Source organism: Canis lupus, chromosome 8, assembly GCF_011100685.1.
Source record: "Canis lupus familiaris isolate Mischka breed German Shepherd chromosome 8, alternate assembly UU_Cfam_GSD_1.0, whole genome shotgun sequence".
In the NCBI taxonomy this organism is placed as follows: Eukaryota; Metazoa; Chordata; class Mammalia; order Carnivora; family Canidae; genus Canis; species Canis lupus.
In genome coordinates this window covers 28,421,108-28,439,072 of record NC_049229.1, presented here as the reverse complement: position 1 = coordinate 28,439,072, position 17,965 = coordinate 28,421,108, and the positions used below count along the sequence as shown (strand labels likewise).

The 17,965-nt window shown below is 39.0% G+C and overlaps 1 protein-coding gene across 3 annotated transcripts in view; it reads right to left on the bottom strand.

Moving 5' to 3' along the window:
* GNG2 (G protein subunit gamma 2) overlaps positions 1-17,965 on the bottom strand; it is a 113,587-nt gene that overhangs the window by 10,178 nt on the left and 85,444 nt on the right. For all 3 annotated transcript variants that reach the window (XM_038544710.1, XM_038544709.1, XM_038544711.1), the window contains exon 3: positions 16,437-16,552. In XM_038544710.1, coding sequence (XP_038400638.1) covers positions 16,437-16,523 — 87 coding nt within the window. In that variant the 5' untranslated portion in view covers positions 16,524-16,552. The remainder of the gene's footprint in view (positions 1-16,436; positions 16,553-17,965) is intronic.

Below are 17,965 nucleotides of genomic sequence, written 5' to 3'. Positions count from 1 at the left end.
TAGCTCCTCCAAATGAAAGCAAAGGACAGACTTTCAGACTGAATCTCAATTACTTTTTTTTTTTTTATGTGTGTGCCTTTTACTTGTTTGAGCCATAGTAATTATTATCCCAAACAGGAGCTCAGCTGTAAGCAGCAAAGACTAGGCAACAGTAATATCTAAAATTCACTTATTAAGCAGAAATCCAGCACCATCCCTACTCTTCTGCAATGCTCACACAAACACAGCCCTACCTTAGAAATATTGCAGGTTCAGTTCCAGACCACTGCATTAAAGTGAATACCACAATAAAATGAGTCAAATGAATTTTTTGGTTCCCCAGGGCATATACAAGTTATGTTTACACTATACTGTAGTCTATTAAGTGTACGATAGCATTATACCTAAGAAAACAATGTATATGCTTTAATTAAAAAATACTTCATAATTAAAAATGCTAACCATCATCTAAGCTTTCAGCAAGTCACAATCACTAGTCACAGATCACCAAAACAAATAATGAAAAAGTGTAAAATATTGCAAGGATTACCAAAATGTGACATAGAGTCACCAAGTGAGGAAATGCTATGGGAAAAATGACACAAATAGACTTGCTCAATGCAGGGTTGCCAAAAACCCTTCAATTTGTAGAAACCGCAGTAGCTAAGAAATGCAATAAAGCAAAGCAAAATAAAACAAGGTATGCCTGTATGTGGCAGAAATGTTCAAAATCTTTTTATGATACAGTAAGTGCTATATTGGGCAAAATTAATAGCTTAAGAGTTGCTTATATCTTATATTTGAACACTTGATTCTGAATGGTTTCTTTCTCAAAATATTGTATGACTTTTATCTTGTTTCCTTAACTAGATTGCAATTCTGTGTGAGAGTCCAACACATTGTCAGAATCCTAGCAGTAATGAGAATAATTACTAATATTTATCTGCCCTTGCCACATGTCAGAACTGTGCTAACCACTGTACATACAGTATCTTATTTAATCCTTACAACAATATTATGGGTCACAAGCTATTATTCTCATCTTAAATATGTGAACTTGAGGCTTCATTAGGAAGGTGTTTACCATAGGTCTCATAGCTCACAAGTGGCTGAGCAGTGAGTCTTAGTGTTCCTGACTTAATCCTATGGCTACTCTTCCTTTCTAACCCATAGTGTCATCCTTGTCCCCTACCTTAAACGAGTCAAGCAGTAGTCTGCCTGGCAAGTCTCTTTCTGACTATCTCTACTATAACATTTTGCACACAGTGCCTTTTACATTATATAGCCCTAGGCCTACTTCCATTAAGGTTTCCCCAGTAACTCTAGGCAATCTCTCTCTTTTATGTCCTGTTGATTATTCCTCCAAAAATATCTCAAATTTGTCTCCTTATTGTCATGGCTGTTGTGACTACCCAAGTTTAAGCCTCCATCTTCTTGCTCCATGTTTACAGAAATAACTCATTAAATAAAAAGTGATTAATTTGGGTTTCCAAAGGAGTCTGCTAAAAAATTAATGTCTGTGCCCTCCAAAATGTATATGTTGAAACTTAAGTCCCAATGTGATGGAATTTGGAGTTTCTCATGAATGGAATTAGTGCCATAAGAGAGTATAAGAGAGATCACAGAGCTCCCTCGCCCCTTCTGCCATGTGAGAACATAGTATGAAGTCAGCCATCTACTAATCAGGAAGCATACTCTCATTACACATGGAATCTGCCAGTGCCTTGATTGTGGACTTCTCAGTCTCCAGAACTGTGAGAAAAAATGTCTGTAGTTTAAAAAGCACCCAGTCTATGGTATTCTGTTATAGCAGCTCAAATGGACTAACACAGAGTCAACAGATAGAATTCAAGGGGGTGGTTTATGAACATTGATGATAAAAATTACATCTCTATCTTCACTAACGTCAAGCATCTCTGTCCATTACATTCCCAGATGTAGACAATACACAACACTAACATTAGCAGTCCCTCTGACTTGATTAGCTATAGAAATCAGATATTTCCCATCACATTAAAAGTTATTACAAATATCTCAACATTTCATTTATGTTCACCTACTTTATAATTACAGACCCACTATAAGATCTTATACAGTTAATAAAGGAGTACATATATAACTCTATCACAAATGTTTTTCTAAAAAATATTCTGATAAATTGTATTCCCATATGATTAGTTTCCTTTATAATCAAAAACATTACTCTGAGAAGGAGACCATATGCTTCAGTAGGCTGCCAAACAGGTCTAGGGCAGAAAAAAAGTTTAAGAATCTCAGTTGTAAACGAATTCCCTGCTTTGACTACCGTGCCAAGAGTAGTATTTTCCATATTGCAGCTAGAAAGTTAATTTAAAAATATAAATTGGCTCATACCACTCTCTTACTCAAAACCTCTAATAGTTTCCCATTGTACTTCATAGAGAACCAAAACATCTTAAAACAGCCCGTGGGTCTTGCACGCTTTGGGCCTGCCTATCTTTCCAATTTCATGTGTGGCATTCTTCCCTCCTCACACACGCCTCCGCTAATGTTATAGAAGCTCCAAACTCTTTTCTGTCTCAGAGCTTCACACATACAATTCCCTGGAACATTCTTTTCCCTATTTTCTCAACAGCCTGACTCCTTCTTCTCTTCCTTTAGGAGTCAGCTGAAATACTGCCTCTTTGCAGAGTCTTTAATGACCACTTCATCCAATAATGACTTTCCTCATTATGTTCTTTCATCCCATTCTTTTCCTTTATAGGAAAGCATTTCTCACAATTTATAATGACAACCATTGTTTATTTGCTGTTTGATATTTGTCTTTCACTTTAGGCAGTATAGTCTATGAAGGCAGAAACTATATCTGCTTTATCTACCACTGTATGATCAATGCCAGACATGTGATAGACAGATAACCGCTGAAGAAGTTCTCAAAGATAATCTTATTCAACAAATATTCTGTTCAACTAATATTTACTGAGTACCTAATAAGCCAGGCATAGGTCTGGATACTTGGAATAATAAAGGAACAAAATACCCAAAGATTTCTGTTCTTGTGGAACTTATGTAATTTTCTAGACTTTTAAATTCAGACTATAATGAAAAAAATACACCAATTACACTGGGAAAATATAGGAACAAGTAGTTTTTAAAGGTTAGGCAACAGGCAGCACAAGACAGTGATCAGTGAGAGAAGGGAGATAACATAAGCCGCATGATTGTCCCAGCTTACTGTATAAAAAGGGTTTTTAGGCCATGGCACAGGGAGGGATCACCAAAACAGAATTAAGGAAACTCTTTGAGTTGAGGGGAGAGTAAATAGAGAAGAAAGAGCTACACAGACACAAAAAGAGAGGAAGAGAGAAAGAACGTGTGAGCTCTGGAGGCCTCCGAAGGATTTCTTTTGAGTCTTTAGCTGAATACTGATTAGCACCATATGTGAGAGAACCTGCTTGAGGCTTTGCAAAAAAAAAAAAAAAAAAAAATCAGAAAGGATCAAATAAAACAATCTCTGGCGATCACACAGGGCTAGAATAGTTTGTACCTGCCTTGATGAAGTAAAAACATCTCATAACACTGAGGGGTTGAGTAGAGTCCTAGAAAGGGTAGTGCTTTAAGTGTAGTATCAAACTGGCCTAGCTTAAAGGCTGATATGGATTACCAATGTTTAGTAGTAAGCCTTGATTAGATCAAATGTTTCCAAGTAACTTAACTGTACCATAAAACAAAACCCCAGAATATTAAAAGGAACACAAAAAATTTCAGTATGCCACAATGTCTAGAATCCAATAAAAAAATCAGGCATATAATTAAGTAGGAAAAAATCTCTCCCATATAAGGAGAAAAATTAATACAAAGAAGACCCAGAAGTGACACAGGATAATAAAATTGATAAGGGTATTGTTAAGATAGCTTTTGTAAAATACATACATACATACATACATACATACGATAGCTTTTGTAAACAGTGCCCATAACATCAAAAAGGTAAAAAAAAAAAAAAAAAAAAAAAAGCAAAACATGATAAAAAGAGGAAAGAAAAAAGGAAAGATATTTAAAAGACTCAAATCAAATCTCCAGAGATAGGGGGATCCCTGGGTGGCGCAGCGGTTTGGCGCCTGCCTTTGGCCCAGGGCACGATCCTGGAGACCCGGGATCGAGTCCCACGTCAGGCTCCCGGTGCATGGAGCCTGCTTCTCCCTCTGCCTATGTCTCTACTTCTCTCTCTCTCTCTGACTATCATAAATAAAAAAAAAAAAAAAAATCTCCGGAGATAAATAATACATTGGATAGAATTAGCAGCAGACTTAGACACTGCAGAAGAAAAGATGAGTGAACTTGACGACAATAATAGGAACTCTCCAAAATGAAGTATAGAGAAAATAGACAGAAAAAATATGAACAGAGCACCTAGCTAGAAGATAACATAAGGACCTGAATACACATATAATTGGGGTCTCTGAAGGACAGAAAGAAAATTATACACATATAACTGTGGGTGCAGAAGGAACAATATCTGAAGACAGTGGCTGAAAAAGACATAATAGTTGATGCAAACAAACCTAGAGATTCAAGTAACTCAGCAAACCCCAAATGAAGAAACATGAATCAAACTATATCAATGTACAGTATAATCAAATTGCCTATATAGTATTTAAATGGGAGAATGGAGAGAACAGAAAAGAAAGCATAATTGTTAGAGAATGTTAGAAGTTAGTAAGTTTTAATTAATTAGTAAATTCAGAGAGGAAGAGAGGGGGTGGGAGGGGCAGAGAGGGAGAGAGAATCTCAAACAGGCTCCACGCCCAGCAAGGAGCTCAACACAGGGCTCAATCTCACAATTCTGAGATCATGACCTGAGTGGAGATCAAGAGTCAGATATTAACCGACTGAGCCACCCAGGTGCCCCAAAAGGTAGTAAGTTTTATAAGGAAATGAAAAGTAGACCAGGGTAAAAGGGATTAAGAATGTGTATGTGTAGGGGGCGTGGGGAACAGATTGCAATAGTTGGGATTAATTGAGAAGATATTTAATCTTTTGATAAAAACCTACAGAATGAAGGGAAGGCACTGCCTTGCATTGTAAAGGAGCACTCTAAATGCTGTGTGGAAAACAGTGAGTACTTTGTGGGAATCAAGCGTCAAAGTAGAGACTGCCCTGGAGACTATTGCTGTAATTTAAGAGAGAGGTGGCAGTAGTTCAGAGGTGGTGTGAAATGGTATAATTCAGGATAAACAGTATTTGAATATAGAATCACCAGGAATTTATGATGTACTAGAGAAAGGGTATGAATACAAAAGAACTATTAAGGATAACTCTTATCAAAGTTTTTGGATTGAGCAAATGGATGAAACTGTTCTCATTTCAGCTGGTGAAAGCTGCAGGGAAGAATTTTGGGGTGAGATCAGGAATATAATTTTGTTTGAAATTAAAATATCTGTTAGTGAGATATACAATGCTGGAGTTTGAGAGAGATACTGACTAGATCTATAAATTTGGGAATCAAGGCCATATAGAAGGTACGTAAAGCCTTGGGAATGAACAAGATCCTCAAGAGAGTAAGTACATTTAGGTAGGAAAGAGAGGGACAAATACTGAACCCTGGAACACTTCAATGTAAGAAGCTGGGGAGCCTAAGGGGAGCCAGATAAGGAAATTTAGACACAGTAGCCTGTGAGAATGGGGACAGAGGAGAGCCAAATGCTGGGGGAAATGCTTCAGGAAATAAGGAATCATCAACCATGACAAATGCTGCCAGTAGGTCAAGTACGATGAAACTGAGAATTAACTGTTAGGTTTAGCCATCTGCAGTCATCAGCAACCTTGGTGAGAGAAGGTTCAAGAGAATGGTGGGAGTGAAAATCTCACATGGTTTACAAACAAATGGGGCATCCTCCTCCTCCTTCTTCATGAATAATTCAGCCTATAAGGGATTGGGTGGGACTAAGCTAAAAGGACTCCATAGGTTAGGAGGTTAGGAACCCATGGTGGGATGTCAGAGCTTGAGGAGGGTGAGGAGAGCATCTATACAGAAAATAGCCAGGTGAAGAGTATAGGAGCCTGAGGGGGATGTGAATGCATCCACGTTGGGAGGAGATGTTGTGGAATGGGACCTCAGTTCCCTACAGGATTGTTGTCCAAATAAAGACAAGGGGATCAAGGATCCTCATGGTCAGTGAAGGGAGTTATAAATATGGGAAGTAGAAAGACAGAATATACTCTGTGGTGTAGGGCAGGACCTGAGAGTGTTGGTATGAACTCATGGTTATGTATACACAGATACAAAGATAAAGAAATAAATGCAGATGTAAAAGTGTGTGTATATAGTATTCCCTAACTCTGTCCACTGAGAGGAACCTGGAAGAGCAACACTTCAAAACACTTCAGGAATGAGAACATCTAGCATCCAGATTTTCATTTCTAAATAAAAATATCAAAGGAACTAGTACTCTTGGAGAAAAGGGTGATTCCAGGGTTGGGGCAGGGAAATAACAAGAGGACCCTACATCATCTTTTTTGTGCCAGACACTAAGGAAGCACTCATAGAATGATGGAGTCATGTCAAAAGCACACGGTACCTAGTTTTTTAGTCTGTGCCAATTAAAACATCAAAATATATGATTGTAAATCATGGAATAAAAGAGGAAACCATGTGTCCATATCAATATAATTAAATAAACTTTAAAAAACAGAATGTTTAATGAGGAGTGGGATAGTTAATACAGCCTCAAGGTCTCTCTCCAAAAATCTAAATATTTATTAACTATGAAAAACAAACGAACAACTTTACATGAAGAAACTGGAAGTTAACACCTTAATTAAGTAGTCAAAGTTAACATCACCAGTAAGTGACAATTTGAAATCATATGCCAATGATAAAATGTAATGAGACAAATAACCCCATCAATTCTGTATTACTGTCCCAGTTTTGTTACCTGAATTTAATCATAAGGAAATATCAGACAAATCCAAATTGAGTGCTATTCAACAAAATGGATAGCCCATAATCTTCAAAAGTGTCAAGGTCACAAAAGCCAAGGAAGTCTATGGTCAGAACAACTAAATGTAACATATCATGCTGAGTTGGGTCCTTTAGCTAAAAGGGATACTACGAGGGTGATTTGCATGACTTAAATGGGCTCTGAGGATTAGAAATCAGTAACATATCAATGTTAACCTCCCAATTCTGATGACTATATTATGATTATGTAGAAGAATGTTTTTATTTATAGGTACCACACACTAAAGTATTTGGTAGTGATAGGGTAACTGTTGGCAAATTCTTTTCTTTTCTTTCTTTTTTTTTTTTTTTAAAGATTTTATTTATTTACTCATGAGAAACAGAGAGAGAGGCAGAGACACAGGCAAAGGGAGAAGCAGGCTCCATGCAGGGAGCCCGATGTGGGACTCGATCCTGGGTCTCCAGGATCAGGCCCTGGGCTGAAGGTGGTGCTAAACCGCTGAGCCACCCGGGCTGCCAGGCAACTTATTTTCAAATGGTTCAGGGGAAGATAAAAACCTTTATTTTTTAAAAAAGATTTTATTTATTTATTTGAGAGATTGAGAGCACAAGCTGGCGAGAGAGGCAGAGGGAGAAGCAGACTCCCCACTGAGCAGGGAGCCAGACACAGCCTGATGCCGGGACCCTGGGCTCATGACCTGAACTGAAGGCAGACACCCAATGGGTTGAGCCACCCAGCTGCCCGGAAGACAAAGTTCTTGGTACTGCATTTGCAATCCTATTGTACCTTTGAGATTATTTCCAGAGTAAAAATAATTTTTCAAAAGAAAGGGAAAAGAGAAATTAGAGATAGTGAATATAGATAACTTTTTCAGGAAGTTCTACAAAGCATAGCAAACAAATGAGGCAGTTGCTGGAAGAGGAAGTGGGTGATTCAGAGAAAAAAATTAAAATTTTATTTAAGATGGAGAAATAATACTGTGTTTGTACACTGATGGAAATGATGAAATAGAGAACCAAAACTGATGATTCAGGATGGACAGGTGGTGGAGCATGACCTTGGTTAGAGTGATGAGATCTGATGTACAAGTGAAAGAATTACATTTGATAAGAGTATGGGTCTCTTCAGATTGACCATTACTGAAACCCAGTTCTCCAGCAACCTCTCTAAATTACACTGGAAGTAAAGAAATGATGATCCTAGACAGTCCCAATGAAGGCCACCAAACTATGATTTTGCATCTGAAAATGTAGGAGCCCACTCTAGGAAGTCATCCTGACGTCTCTGAGAAGCAGCTGTTGGTAAGGATAAAAATCAAACCTAAGAATTTACAGCATGTAGGATATAGTTCTGTCTTCATTACATTCTGAAATTAAGACACATTTTAAAATTGATGTTGCAGAATGCTTTTCTCATCAGGCAAAGAAGTAAGCACTGACAGGTGGTCACTGCCTATATGTGGAAAGTCACATGTGTGTTAAGGAAATCAATTATTCAGCCAAGTCCTTCAGTTGAGTTGCCTGCATTAAAGGCACCACCCAGGGTTGACTTAACTTTAATTTGTTGCTTCAAAGGACCTCAAAGACTGTGCTGCAATGGAGGCCTGAAATGGGAAGTTTATCATTGTCATAGACCTGGCAATATACCTTAAGCCAAAAGAAACTGCCAAACCTCTGGGAAGAGATAGAATTTCCAAAGTAGGGGCACCTGGCTGGGTCAATGGTTGAGTGTCTGCCTTTGGTTCAGGTTGTGATCCCAGAGTTGTCCTGGGATTGAGTCCCACGTGAGGCTCCCTATGGGGAGCCTGATTCTCCCCCTGCCTATGTCTCTGCCTCTCTCTCAGTGTCTCTCATGACTAAATAGATAAAACCTTTTCTTTTCTTTTTTTTTTTTTAATAATTTTCAAACTAGGAGAGATTGGTCTGACATTTGTCTAGAAAGATCTTTTGCTCAGGTCAAAAGCAACTGGCCACTTTAAAGTCTTCATTTTTCTTTGAATCATTAATACATAATTTAAGTAAGAAAAAATTAAAATATTCAACTTAAACACTGGTGAATGCAGAGGAAACCTTAGTATTCTTTGACATGCTTTGGAACTATACTGAAAATATGAGAGGCATTGTGGGCAGTAAGATTATTAAAGTCAGGAATGAAAGGCAGCAAGTCACCTATCATCTCACATCATCATCATGCCTGCATCACTGCTGGTGGCCAAAATGGAGTCTAAAGGGTCTTTCTTGGGTGTGAAGAGCACCTAGGCTCAAACTTTGATTGTTATACTAGAGGAAGTAAAATTGCATGGAGAGATATTGACTATTTTTTATTTATAAAATAATGAGTGAATATTCTAAGTAGTCCTCCCCTCCCTCTCCTCCATGGGGGTATTAAACTAATGGTACTAAGGATTTTTTTGAAAAAAAAAGAAATAGAATAATATTTTTGAAATTAATAACTTCAAAAGAATTATCAAAAAAGTACATTATACTTCATTTACTCTATTTAATAATAAAAAAAAGATATTCAAAGTGTCATCCAAAATAGTTAGATTTTTAAGAAAAGAGACTTCAGCTTGCCTGAAAACTGGGCTATTCAGAAAAATTCATTTCTTACAAATTTCAAATTATCAAGGTTTAACAGTACTACTGTAGCTCCTAGACACAATGCATAAGGCTAAGCATGTACATGATGCTTAATAAATTATCTATTGAATTTTTAAAAGTTATTTCAACTCTCATCAAAATGAAATGTCAAGCTCAATTATTAACATATGTGTGAATTCAATTTTAAAGTTTTTGCTTCATTTTTAGCAAATTGAATGAGTTAGGATTGGCCAAGTATGAACACACAACCCTTTCCTCTTTAAGTCCTTTGACATATTATACTGATTTTATTATCTCTGAAAATACTATCAACTGGCCTATGAGGAAGATAGTATCTCATTCTCCCTAATAAATCCAATGCAAGCATTTAAAAAAAAATATTGATTGATTTATGATATATAAATAAATAAATAATATATATATATATATATATATAGAGAGAGAGAGAGAGAGAGAGAGAGAGAGAGAAAGGAGCAGAGAGAGAACCTTCAAGCAGCCTCCCCACTGAGGACAGAGCTGGATGCAGGGCTCCTATGAGATCATGACCTGAGCTGAAACCAAGAGTCAGACACTAAACTGACTGAGCCACCCAGGTGCTCCTCAAATGCAAGCATTTTAGGGGAGTAGTGTTAAAACTTTCATTTCAAATGCTAGAAAAAGATTTCAAAAGTCCCAAACCTAGGATATATGTCTCCTCTTTACTACCAAGCATAATGTTTTAACTGGTCCATTTCTCAGTACCATTTTCTGTGAAGTTCAATTCTAATCTTTTACGAGTGAATATCAGAAAGATGATTTAATCATTATAAAATTTGGTTTAATAATTTATACATATTTGTCAGTTATGAAAATCAGTCTATTTTTATGTTGACCTGTTTTAAAGAGAAGATATATGATAAATTCTGGCTACTTATAATCAAACACAAGACATGAAGCTCTTCACCTGTCTTCTCTTCATTTTTGTATTTCTTTTTTTTTTTTAAATTTTTTAAATTTATTTATGATAGTCACAGAGAGAGGGAGAGAAAGAGAGACAGGCAGAGGGAGAAGCAGGCTCCATGCACCGGGAGCCCGATGTGGGATTCGATCCCGGGTCTCCAGGATCGCGCCCTGGGCCAAAGGCAGGCGCCAAACCGCTGCGCCACCCAGGGATCCCCATTTTTGTATTTCAATGAATTTTCCCCTATGACTATAGGTTTCTTTTTTAAAGATTTATTTATTTCATGGGGGGAGAGAGAGACAGACAGACAGACAGAAAGCGCAAGTGAGCACAAATAGGAAGGGCAGGGGGAGAGGAAGAGACAATCCTCAAGCAGACACAGGGCTCAGTCCCAGGACCCTGAGATCATGACCTGAGCCAAAATCAAGAGTTGGACACTTAACTGATTGAGTCACCCAGGTGCCCCTATGACCACAGCTTTATTTGGCCAATTATACTCATGCTTGCAATTTCCTAAACCATAAATGTCACTGGAAATGTCATGTGAATTACAGCTCCTGATGTCCTGTTATATGACATTCTTAGTACATGAACTTAAAGCTATTCACTAAAAAAAAAAGTTTCTTGAATCCCTGTAGCCCAGCACCCTGAAGAATACAGAGAAGTAAATGACATAGTCTTTGTCTTTGAGGACTGTGGTCTAATTAGAAAATTTTATTTGATGAAAATGAAACCAATTAATAAATATAGGCAGAATGGCAAGAGATTCATGGACAAATGGGGACTGGAGCTGACCCCTAATGGGAAAGTAAGATTTAGACAGGGTCTTAGTGGGTTCAAATTCCTGTAACAAAATATTGTAGAATGGATGGATTATAAACTACAGAAATTCACTTCTCACAGTTCTGGAGACTGAAAGTCTGAGATCAAGGTGCTGTCAGATTGAGAGTCTACTTTCTGGTTCACAGATGTCTTCTTACTATTACCTCGCATGGTAGAAGGGTGAGGGATCCCCCTGGGGTCTCTTTTATAAAAGGGGCGCTAACCCTATTCATGAGGGCTAACCATCTTCCAAAGGCCCCACCTCCAAATATTATGATACTGGGGGCTGGGATTTCAACATATGAATTTTTTGGAGGGGGGGTTACAAACATTCATTCTGTAGTGGATAGGAAAAGAATGAGGGAAAGGGCATTCTCATTGAGGGACCCAGAGTAACCAGAGAGATGGGACTTTACATAGTATATTCTTGAGATAATAGAGCAAGTTGGAAAGCTCTATTAGGAATATTTGGGAGAAAAAAGAAATAAATGACATTCTTATATGGGGTCAATTGATGGAATATACAAGTAGTTAAGAAGCAATCATTTCACACACGCTCCTAGCCTTGGCTTTCTTTTCTTACATCTATGTCATTTTTCATGATGCTGATGATGCCCACTGTCAAGGAGCATCTTTCCAGCTTACAGTGATTCTCACTCCTCCTTAACTATCTAACCCTTTCCCATTCATATGGGTGGGTTAGCTCCTAGGAGCAATGTTTGTGCAATGTGGTTTGATTCTAATGTCTGTTATTGGGGCTGTAGATGGTTCACTCTTGCTAGAACAGACATGCCATTCCAGGAATATGCACTTGAGACTAAAAGGAATTGAATCAACCAATCTCTTTCTTCATGGAGCTGGAAGAGACATGGGATCCTGGGAGCAGTGAGCAGCCATCATATCTGCCACATGGAATAGGCAGCTGAGAAATCTATTCTTCCCAGGAAAAGAAAGAGGCAGACACACAGAGGCAGAGACATGTAACAGAGCTCTCCAGTTTCCAGCTCTTATTCCTACTGCTTACCCAGCTATATTTCTGCTCTTGGAATCTGAGACACACTGTATCTTTTATTATCAATCCCCTCTTCCTGCTTAAGTGAACTTGGGCTAGGTTTCTATTATTAGAAACCCAATGAGCCCTAATACAGTGGCGAACAAATAGATTTACTGAAGTCCTGCTGTCCTTTACTTTTGGACATGCTTCCTCAACTTGTGCTCTAAGGACAAGCTTCCTTTTATCCATCTTCACTCGACATCAGTGTGACTACATTGCTGTCTCATACATCTGAGTGTCACAGTCTCTATGCCCCTCTCTCTCCTTGTCCCCAGATCCCTTCCCAGCAGCTTCCTTTGATTCTCTTTACTTTCTGTCCTTGAATGAAATGCTAACAAAGAAACACAGAAAGGCTGGGAGTGTAATTTATATATGCCTGAGGCTTATGAACAGATAATGGGTTCATTAGCTCAATTCTCTCGGGATGTGTGATGCAAAGGGATAGGACACAAGAAGGTTTAAAAATGAATATGCTATGCAGATCCTCCTACGGTACAGCTTCTCTCTGCAGCCGCCCCTGCTGATGGGACTCTCAAAGCTCTAATGCCAGCTGTGTTCCCTGCCCCCTGCTCCTCATGGCCTCAGCCACAGTGGGCTCCGCCGGATGTACATAACACACTGCTGCCCAAGCTTGAAGAGGTCACTATCTGACTGCAGAATCACAGACGTAGGGATCTTGAGAGAGAAGCCCTTTCTTGCTGACAGGATCACGCAGGCAAAGTAGGTGGAGAAGCCCAAGGGCTCAGAAGCCTTTGAAGGGATTCCTAAAGGCAGAATAACCAAGCCCTAAACCAGCTAGCTGACAACTCTGTCAACAGTCGCAGTTTAGCCAACGGCCGAACTAAAAATAATCTGACACTTTGCCACAGCATGCCTGCCTCGCTCTGATGTGCAGGAGAAGTGCTGAAACACTAGCTGCTGCTGTATCTCCAACAACGCGAGGTCTAATGATGTAGCAAGGGTCCAGAGGTTTGGATGTGAAGATGGCCTAGGAAGATCAGCACCTAGCGCTCAGTTTGTTAGATGAACACTTCTTCTCTCTTATAGTGGCGATTCCTTTGGTGTCTTCAGTAGTAGTATACGAAGGGAGTCAGGGTGTGGTGCTGGCTTCTTCCTGTTGATATTTGATGATTATGCTTTTTGGATATCTTATTTCTATCAGTGATAGGTCTCATTCATATTTTTTTTGTAACTTCCTCCTAGACTAGGAGATCTTTGAGGGCAAGAGCCATGTCTTCGTCTTTCTCCATCTCTATATCTCTAGGATCTAACAAGGTTTGGCCATTTAAAAAGCTATCAATAAAATATTTATTAGACAAAAGAATAAAAGAACAACTGAAAATCAGTAAAATTCCAATCTTATGATGAGATGAGGGTCTGGGAAACCTTCACAAAGGATGTCATGACTGGTCTGAGTCTTCACGGAGTTGCCAGAGTTAATAAAGGATAGAAAGGAGAGTGAATGTTCCAGGCATTTGAAATTTCCATCAAGAGCACCAGAAGTGGCTCAGTAAGGCAGGTGGGCAAAAAGAGGGGATGAAGCTGAGAAGAGCAGAGGCCAGAAGGACCTTGCATACTCTGCTAAAGAGTTTGAATTTTATTTTACAGGTGATGGGAAGCACAAAAAGATTTTCTGTAGGAGAGGAATGTAATACGATTTTCTTAGAGAAAATGGTCTTTGGCAGCAATGTGGAGGGTAATTGATGGCAGGCGTGGAAACAGGGCTGAGATGGGATTTCAGGGATCAACTAGGAGCCCCTGCAATCAGTAATTCGAGTGAGGGATGAAGGAGGTCTGACTTATGGCTGAACAGACCTATTTCTGTCCTCTTTCTCCCACTGCCAGCTTTTCATCACCTCTAATACCATCACCTCCTCCTTCAGGAGATAAATCTGAGGATGCTGAGGAGTAACAGAAAAAGCCAACCACAATGATGCTTCACAACTACTTTTATCTTAGTTGGGCCACCCTAAAAGGCAAAGTGACATTTTCCAGAAGGTCCATGGGCAAAAGACTCCTCTCTCCCCACCATTCCCAAGGAAGGACTAAATGATACTTTTGGATGCCATGGTCCTTGAGCCACCTTACTTCCTGCAGCACATTCTGTGCCCACCTTCCACACTGTACTTTTTTCAGCAAGGGAATGAAAAAGAAGAGGCAAAGGGAAAAGAGAAAGGTGGTAAAGGAGCAAGGCAGATAGTGAGGACCTCTCACTTATCTCATTCATGAATAATAAGAGTTAGAGCTGCTGAGAGAAGAGAAGCTGTTTATATGGCCCCATTATCAGAACTCAAAAAAGAAGATTAGGACAGATGCCCATGGTTATTTACTCAGCTTATTTCTGAAGGAAGATCATCTTTCTCTTCACTTTCTAAACGATAGCTGATGGGAGTTAGAAGGAGCAAACCCTGGGTGACTGGCTGACTCATTTAGTAGAGTATATGACTCGTGATTTCAGGATCATGAATTCAAGCCTTACATCAGGTGTAAAGCCTACACCTGATTTTATTTTAAGATTTCATTTATTTATTTGAGAGAGAGAGAAAGAGAGAGAAAGTGTGAGTAGGGGGGAAGGCAAGAGGGAGAAGCAGATTTCCTGCTGAGCAGAGGGCCTGATGCAGGAATTGATTCCAGGGTCTTGGGATTATGACCTGAGCCAAAGACAGACAGTTAACTCATTGAGCCACTCAGGGACCCCTTCCCTAGGTTCTTAACCTTGGCTATACATTGAAACTAACTTATAATTAAAAACAAAATGCAAAAATAAATAAATAAATAAACAAACAAACAAACAAACTAAGCCTGATGCCTGAATCATACCCCAAGAGATTCTAATTTAATTGGTATAGAGGGTGGTCTTGGAATTGGTCTTTCCACAGAGTTTCTGGGGTAATCTGAATGTATACAGGTGGGCTGAGAATCATTGTTCTAGAGCAGGGGTCAACAAAGTTTTCTGTAAAAGGCCAGAGAGAAATATTTTGTTTTATGGGCTACATGGTTTCTCCTGTAACTACCCTGCTCTGCTGTTATAGTGGGAAAGTATCCATAGACAATGTGTAAATGAATGGCTATGTTCTAATAAAACCTTATTTATAAAAACAGGCAATGGGCTGGATCTGGCTCATGAGCCTTAGTTTATTGACCTTTGCTCTAGAAGCATACTCCAAAGGTTGGGTGGGTTGTTCAGGTTGCTAACTCTGGCATGGAGAAAATAGGAGAAATGTTCTAGTTTTAAAAAAGAATTTTGGGGCAGCCCCGGTGGCACAGCGGTTTAGTGCTGCCTGCAGCCCAGGGCATGATCCTGGAGTCCTGGGATTGAATCCCACGTCAGGCTCCCTGCATGGAGCCTGTTTCTCCCTCTGCCTGTGTCTCTGCCTCTCTGTCTCTCTCTCTCTCTCTCTGTGTCTCTATGAATAAATAAATAAAAATATTTTTTAAAAAATAAATAAATAAACAAGAATTTGGCATTTGGAAGAATGTTCTAGCTTTATTTTAATAAAATGAGATATGTTTCTGAGTTCCATTTGATAAAATACTTTCATTAACCCACTACACTGTTTGACTTCTTAGGGAGACCATGTGTGATTTTTGTGTTTTGAAGAAAAAAAAATCCAATGAGATATTAAAAAGAAGATAATTACAACCCGAAGTGGTGACTAGAAAGATTAACCATGTCAGAGAGACACTTAACTGAGAACCTAAACCAAGACAGAAAATCTAAAATCCAAATGAAAAAACAGTCAGTACAGAGTCAGGGAGGTCAGCTGGTGACCTGGTAAGTTTTGCGTGTTCTCCAAGTTCCTTGGCTAGAACTCAACCAAGAGCCTGTTTCTCATTTGTTTGTTTTGCTGTTATTGTTTTGCTTTGAATTCTATGTGGAGAACCTGTTTTAATTTATGCTGTTTTTTTATTTTGGAGAAATCTGGAGAAGGCAAAGACACATTGGAAAATTAACTTTTACCCAATTATTAAGTTTCTCTCATGCTCTCACTGCTTTTTATCACTCTTTTTAGAAGGGGTGTCAAGTGATAGATGGCTGCAAATCATGTTACTTATAGTCAAGGCTCTAAGATCCATGTGGGTTATGTGGTCCTCACCTTTATCCTATCAATGTTGGCTTCCATCTTCAGCTGTTCTACCAGCTTCCTGGCTTGTGCTATGCTGGCGGTGTTGTTGCTGGCCATTGGAATGCTGGGTGGGTTTTTCGGATACACTAGGAAAGAAAACAGGAAGAAAGAATGCATCAGGGAATTCAGGAGCTGCCAAAAGAGCAGGTTCATCATGATGGGGGAAATTTAAAAGAGTGGCTGTGGTCAGGCCTGGCTCTCCCAGCTCTCTACATCACCAATCCAGGACCAAGCCTGATTACAGCAGACCAGGAGATGAGGTGTGGTTTTCCAAACACCCCACGCACAGCCCCACACACACACACACACACACACACACACACACACACCTCTGTACTTCCATCCCTTCTTCAGGGAAAAACAATGAAGCATCAGTTAGAAAAAGACATGCTGCTGAATTAAGAAAGCAAGTCATTAAAACTATCTTAATTTGTGAAATGAGTTTGAAATGGGAAGGGTGGCAGGATGCATTATTACTGTTGCTATTTTTCAGGTACTACTATTGTCAGATACTTGTTTAAGTGCCCTCAGAGGATGAAGAATGAAAGGCAAGCAGAAAGGAATGGTAAATTATATAATCCTTTAGGACTAAAAACACCAAGTTTACAATGTTCTCCTGATGTGTTCCAATACCAGCTTTCTAGTTAACTGTAACCACTTCAGTCTATTATACTGCAGAGACCCTGCAAAGGATGTGTGGCTTTTCAGTGTTGTTTATCCAGCATTTAAAAAAATAGTCTTTTCTCTCTATTCTATTTGAAATATGGCTAGACACAACTATTTACTTAACTCACAATTCTTCATCTGTAATGTCAAAGGGGGAAGGACTGCCATGTCTAAATTGTTAATTGCATCAATGAGTTCACCAGCAGAATTCTGTATTTAGTATAATGGACTTACTACTCTTATAAATATGGAAATGGAACACAAATGTTTAGAGAGTGGAATTCATACTTACGTAAATTATGAGATGGTTTCTTTGCCTCTGGCTTTGCCAGATCACCTCCCCATCCTTTCTTCCACCTGCTTCAAGTTCTATCCCAATTTCATTCCTCTTCTAATTCTTTCTTGACCCACCATCTCAATTTATTTTTGTTGTTCATCTTGGAAAGTACCCTATTTTATTTATGGTGCCCATTTCCTCCACATTCTGATCAGGTCTCGCTCTATGTCAAGGTGTCATATGCTATTTCAGGATTGTCTGTGTAAATGTGCCCTTTGAGGTCACTGGCACCCCACAGTGAAGCAATGTCTGAGAGCAGCAATTTAGCTAGAGTGCATGACCCAAGAAATGAGAGGCATTAAAGCCTTACTTCAGTCAACAGTCGAATCTTGTTCTGAAGACATATTAAATAAAACCATGACTTATAGCTTTGGGGGAATATTTTTATCCAGGGATAAAGTAAAAAATCAGGCTACTATCTCAGAAAGGAAAGAAGATACATAGAAAACCCAGGGAAGGAGGTATAACCCACAGTAAGTTCAATACAAGACTGTTA